This window comes from Pteropus medius, unplaced genomic scaffold (assembly GCF_902729225.1).
Source record: "Pteropus medius unplaced genomic scaffold, Ma_sr-lr_union100, whole genome shotgun sequence".
Taxonomy (NCBI): Eukaryota; Metazoa; Chordata; class Mammalia; order Chiroptera; family Pteropodidae; genus Pteropus; species Pteropus medius.
Window position 1 is genome coordinate 1,116,974 of NW_024342475.1, and position 6,027 is coordinate 1,123,000.

At 59.4% G+C, this 6,027-nt stretch overlaps 2 protein-coding genes across 2 annotated transcripts in view; one reads left to right on the forward strand and one right to left on the reverse strand.

The window, feature by feature from the left end:
* Window positions 1-410: 410 nt before the first annotated feature.
* On the reverse strand, window positions 411-3,964 carry ZNF296 (zinc finger protein 296). The gene is made up of 3 exons (XM_039866183.1): window positions 3,645-3,964; window positions 3,289-3,438; window positions 411-1,459 (listed from the first exon to the last, which is right to left on the reverse strand). The coding sequence occupies exons 1-3, from the start codon at window positions 3,940-3,942 to the stop codon at window positions 477-479; spliced, it is 1,431 nt and encodes a 476-aa protein (XP_039722117.1). The 5' UTR covers window positions 3,943-3,964; the 3' UTR covers window positions 411-476.
* The window catches only part of GEMIN7 (gem nuclear organelle associated protein 7), a 9,466-nt gene continuing 7,335 nt past the window's right edge, over window positions 3,897-6,027 (forward strand). The window contains exon 1 of the mRNA XM_039866188.1: window positions 3,897-4,036. The gene's annotated coding sequence lies outside the window, so the exon portion shown is untranslated. The remainder of the gene's footprint in view (window positions 4,037-6,027) is intronic.

Consider the following 6,027-nt stretch of genomic DNA (forward strand, 5'->3'; position numbering starts at 1 on the left):
CCCAGCTGGGGAGGAAGCTTGCTGGGGTTGGGGGACAGGTGTGTGTTGCCCGTGGGATACCCAACCTGGGTCTGGTTGGCTGTGGCTCCGTGAGGGCAGGGGCTCGATCTGCTGGGAAAAGGGCCCACATGTGGAGGCCAGGCCCGGACTTTGCCCAGGGCCTCCGGTGGCAGGTCCAGGCCTCTCCCTGCCCTCGCCCACACCAGGAACCGGGAGCACGGCTTTCTGTGCCAGTCCTGCTGCGCCCCAGGCACTGGGGGCCAGCCTTCCCCTCACCCCCTCATTCTAAACCGGTCTGTCCAGCCGTCCACCCCAAGGATGGGAAGCCTCCTGCTCTACCTCAGACACCTTGAGAAAGCAGAGTCCACACGTGTGTAACTGGGATTTATTCACAGCGGGGGAAGGACAAGGTCGACACACCTGGTGGCAGTGGTAGTGGTACCGGGGGCAGCGGGGAGGCGGGGCATTCCTGCGGCTCAGGCCTCCTCTCCTGCCTTGGGATGCTTCTGCCGCAGGTGTTTGTCCAGCGTGGCCCGCAGGCCGAAGGGCACGCGGCAGTGGGGGCACTCGAAGCGGGCACCCCCGGGCCCCAGGCCGTGCATGCGGCGGTGGCGGTTGAGCTTGCTGCTCTGGGCGCAGGCGTAGGGGCACAGCTCGCAGGCGTAGGGCCGCTCCCCGGTGTGTGAGCGCCGGTGCACCGTCAGGTTGCTGCTGTTGGCGAAGTGCTTCCCGCAGAACTCGCAGCTGCCCCCAGATCCACGGCTCTTGCCCACCGGCTTTGGCGTCTTCTTGGGTGACATTTTTGGGCTCTGGACAGGGTCAGTTCTCTCTTCCTTGACGGCGACTTGCCAACCGTCCCCGCCGGGGCCCACTTGGGCCCCACCACCGGGAGCCCCAGGTTCTTGCACACCTGCTGTGGCGGCGGCTCCAGCCCCTTCCCCACCGCTGCACGAGAGGGCACTGGCCGGGGCGGCAGCGTGGGCCGCTGGCTCTGGCGGGGCGGCAGAGGCCTGCTCCTCACTGGCGTTGGCCATGTCGGGGCTCTGGGGCAGCAGCTGCTGGTGGGTCTTCTTGTGGCGGTTGAGCTTGCTGCTCTGGGCGCAGGCGTAGGGACACTGGTCGCAGGCGTAGGGCCGCTCGCCCGTGTGTGAACGCATGTGCACCTTGAGGTTGCTGAAGGAGCTGAGGGTCTTCATACAAACGGGGCAGGTGGGGCTCCGCCGGGGAAGGCTGCTTGCCCGGGGGCTCTTGGCCTCTGCTTCTGGCCCCAACACTGCTGACACTGCAGACACGGCCGCGGCCACCTCTGCCAGGCCCAGCAGCGGGGTCTCCGGGGCCTCGGGTTCTGTCTGGTAGATGGCCATTCCGTGGTCCCACTGGGCGTGGCGGAGCAGCTTCCAGGCTCTCTCGAACTGCCGGCCGCAACGGAGGCAGATCAAGGCCTTCAGGTCCTCGAGTTCTGCAGAGAGAAGGGTCAGGTGTTAGTGTGATGGGTCAGAGGCATGAGGCTTGCACGTCACGGCTGCCAGTTAGGGTTGGGAAAAGCCGTTCAGGGCCCGAGGACAGAGGGCAGGCGAACTCCCTGCCCTCAGGAAGCAGATGTTCGGGGAGGCGGACGGACACACAAGAAGCGAAGAAAATCTGGAGTGGGTGATGAAGCCGTGAGGGTTTTCTGTGTTTGAAAATCTTCAAGAAAAAATGAAAAGTTAAAACGGGGCGGGGTGGGGGGTGGCATTCCGGAAGGCCATGCTGAGGAGGTGACTAAAACCAGTGTGCCAGGCGCTGGGCCATGCCTCAGTCTACTCTCACAACTTTCCTTCACGACAAGAAAACCTCCATTTTCAGCTGGTAAAATGGAGGCAGAGACATTTCCATTTCTCCAAGGTCACACAGCTTGGAAGGGGTAGGGGCCCTGCGGTTTCAATCCAGAAACCTGGGGAGTGGGGAAGGGGTTTTCAAAGGTCGTTGGTTTAATAATAAATACTGCTCTTGATGACTGAGTGGGTTCCTGTCAGGACCCACACGCCTGGGTTCCATGCCCTGCAGAAGAGGGAGCCAAGGTCTAAGATGGGGGAGAAGGCTTAGCAGCCACCTACTGAGGCAAGGGGGTAGCAAGCTAGGTTCCCCACTTCTGCACAGACCCCCCCAAATTTGATATTTTCTCTAGGTCCTCCATTCATTATCAGTAAGGTACTTCCTAGATCCACTGCTACTTGGATGGAGGTGGCTTTCCTGACACAACTCCAGGGTCAAGAGCACAGGCTGAGGCTGGAGAAAGTCCACTTGGAGTCCACTTGGCCTGACTTCAGTCTGGCTCTCCTTGGCTGTGGGATCTTGGGCAAGAAATACCCCTCTCTGAGCCTGTTTCCACGTTTGCTAGAATATGGGGGTCCTAGGAATTCTCTCCCTTTTAGGGTTATGGTGACTTCGAATAGGAAACAACTAGAATTGGGTCCATGTAAGCTCTCGGTAATCCTCCAAGTCTAAGAGTCTCAGTGATTCGTTCCAATAATTCCATCACAGACCCTCTGTCACTATAGGACCCTCCCTCTGGCCCAGCCCAGAACATAATTCCATTTCTCAAAAGTCCCAGGAGCACAAGGGCCAGGGGTCTGGAAATCGCACGTCTGGATAAGTGCCACAGCCAATGTTGATCAGAAGCTCACTATGAGCCTAGAACAATGTTAAGGGTTTAATTCTGTCCCAAGAGAAGGAACCCAGGTGCCCGGACACTTAGGACCTGGCTCAAACCAGGGGCTTCCCAGCAAGCAAGGCTGGGAGATTCCGTGTGGGGGAGGGGAGGCCAGAAGCCCCTTCCCTGGCTCTGAGCAAATGCACCAGCACCTCAATCGCCAGTGATAAAGAGGTAGAAGAGGGTGGCAACACCCTCCTTCCAGCTGGCCTCAGCCCCCCTCCCCCAGGCCACTGCCCTCCCCAGAGGTCCCCACTACTGCCACACTGGTCCAGCCACCTGGCCAGTTATTTCTGGCCAAGGGGAAGGAGAAGTGAAACCAGATTGGGGGGGTCTGTGTGTGGCAAATCCCCAGACCAGTCTTCTGGGGCTGGCCACACCCTGTGGGCTGCCCTCCTTCTCTGCCCAGCCCCGCCTCCCCACCCCCCACCCCACCACTAGTCCCAGCCCTAGGACAGGGCAGGCCCTGGCCACGCCTAGGCTGCACCCAAAAGGGGAAGTAGTGCTCACTGCCCCGCCTGTCCAGTACAGCCCCTTCTCCCACAGGAAGCCGAGCCCTTGAATTTGAGAGGGGTCCGCATCCTAGCTTTACTCACCTGAACCCTGGCAAGGGTTGGTGCCCCTATAGAGCTGACAGCCCAGCTTCTTGTGGTCCATGAAAGTAGTGATGGCCTTCAGCGGGAAGGTCTGCAAGCAGCGGCCGCAGGTCAACATATCTGGGTGTTTGTCGGTCCACGGCTGGCGGCCTGCAGGGAGGAAGTGGGTGGTGAGCGTGAGGTGGGGCCAGATGGGGGCTGGGGGTTGCAAGCGAGAGAGGGGAAACCCGAAGGTCAGAAGGAGGCCAGGACCCAGCGACGGAAATACGGCAGGGGCTGGGGGGCGGTGTCGGGAGGAGGGGGTCCCACCCGAGAGAAAGGGGAGAGTGGTGGGGCTCCAGGCAGGGGGCGCTCACCGTGAGGGTTCGGGATCAGAGGCATCCACGGCGCCCACTGGTTCCGCGCGCTGAAGGCGTGGAGGGGGCCGCCGGCGGGCACCGGGCCAGGGGAGTGGCGGGGTTCGCCCTCGAACCGCCCCGGCGCGGGCACTTCCTTTGGGGAGAAGGGACCCAGCCCCAGGGCCTGCAAGGGCCAAGGGTTCGGCTCAGGCTTCACATCGATGATTAGGTCCCGCATCTCCGTCTCGTCGTCTGAGTTGGCGGCGGGCGCGGGGTCTACTCTGCGGGGCGTGCAGCCGGCCTTGCGGCGGGACATGAGTCGTGGCCCAGGCGAGCTGGCGGGCTGGCGGGCTGGCGAGCTGGCAGGCGGAGGACGAGCGAGCTGCGCGCGTTCAGAGCGAGGCGCTCAGGTGAGTGACTGCCGCGACTGGCCGCGAACTTTTACACGTGCTAGCCCAGCCTGTGGCTCCGCCCCCGAGGGCGGGGCCTGATGGGAGAGAACGGGGCAGCCCCGCAGGGGCCCCCCGCCGGCGGCCAGACTCAATCAGAGCCATGCTCACTGCGTTCGCCTTATTGATCACACCTTAATGTTACCGACTTCACACGGACACGCAGAGAAACGGCTTTTTCGGATCCCGTTTTCGGGCTGATGAAACTGAGGCACAGGGTCTCCGCAAACACCCCCAAGCGAGAAAATGGTAGGGACCACGTTTCTAACTAGGCTCCTAACAGTAATCTGGACTCTTTCAGTAAATGCATTACAATAAAAATTCACTGGGCAAACATATCGAGCGCCTACTGTGCACTGGGGGTACAGCAGTGAACTAAACAGACAGTCATCTCTCACCTCCCGGTTTATTGGTTAGGGAGACCACTTCAACAATAAGCGTAAAATCCAGAGTGCCTACCAGAATGACAAGTGCGGTGTGGAGCCAGTAAAACTAAGAAGGGTTGTCAAGGGGCGGGATGACTGGGATGAGGTCCTCAATTTTCTCCCCACGCCAGGGAAGGGTGTGGCGGCAAGCGAGCCAGCCAGCTTATTCTTATTCTGTGTTCAAGAATAAGAAGGAGGGGGTGAGGGGGCCAGGGCGAGAGGTAAGGGGGTGATTGCGTCCTGTGAGAAAATGGAGTCAGCTCCAAGAGGGCCTTTTGACGACTTTAAAGGCTTTGGTTAACAGAGTCGTGAGCCTCGGGAGGGGTTTGAGCAGAAGAGGGTTGCGATCAAGTACATCTATTTTGCTCCTACACCTGGAATTGCCAGAAAGCCAACTGTCTTACCTCCCTTCGCTCGGGCCTCCTAGAACTTCCCTCCTCAAAGCAGCCCTCTCAGATCACGTTTGAAGTGGCATCGACACCCTGCCCCACCCTCCAGCCCTTACAAGTTTTCTTTTCTTCCTGGCACCAACCACATCATAATACAGAACAGTTTTCTTGACTATCCTCTCCCTTCCTCCCACCCCACACAAGTCCCCTGAGGTCAGGGCCAGAGTCTGTCCTGCCAGGTGGGTCCCCAGCGCAGTGCTGAGTGAATTTCACATGCTAATCTCCTGGAGTGCTTGCTCCAGGCCCCAGGGTTCCTCATATTGTTATTCAGGTCTTGGCTTGATTGTCCTCCTGAGAGCAGAGGGCCTCCCTGACCACGGTATCTAAAGTAGCCCCACCCTATTGAAGGCCTTATGGATTGTACTCTATGACCTCCATCTGTCCCCAGTTCCCTCCTGGGCCTCAGTTTCCCCATCCGTTCCCTGAGGTAGCTTCTTCAGTGCCACCTTCTTCTCTCCGACCAGCCGATTAAAGAAGCTCATCAACGCTGCCACCTGCTCCTATCCCACCACCCTTATTTTATTTCGTTTACATCAGCCATCAAGCCCCCAAGGATCTTGTGGAGGTTTTTGCTCGTGTATACCCCATTCTACCCCTCCCAGCTCCCCTATAATGTCGGTTCTGAGAGGGCAGGAGGGAAGTCTATCTCGTTCACGAACAGAGCCCCTATTCCTTCAAAGTTCAGTCAACAAATGTGTATTGAGCTCCTGCTATGCGCATTCTTTCAATAGACATTTGCAGAGGGCCTGTGTGCTAGGCACTAGACCTTAGGGATCCAGTGGGAAGCAGAGACCCACAAGACCCCCTCCCTTAGTAAAACCCTGTGGAAGAGGTGCATTCTGTCTGAGCCCAGACCTGCGAGGTTCCACAGCACCGCACGCCAGCCGCTCCGCCCTTCCGGGCCTGGGTTTCCTTTGTGAAATAGGGCTACAGGATAATGACCGCCTCGGGTCCACCCCAGCTCCTGCTCTCCGAGGTTTTGTTCCTGGTGCCTGGCTGCCCAGAGCATGATCTCAAAGTTTCAAGTAGGGTAGGTGGGGTCGGGACTGGAGGTGAGGGATAGGAGTTCGCACGTGTA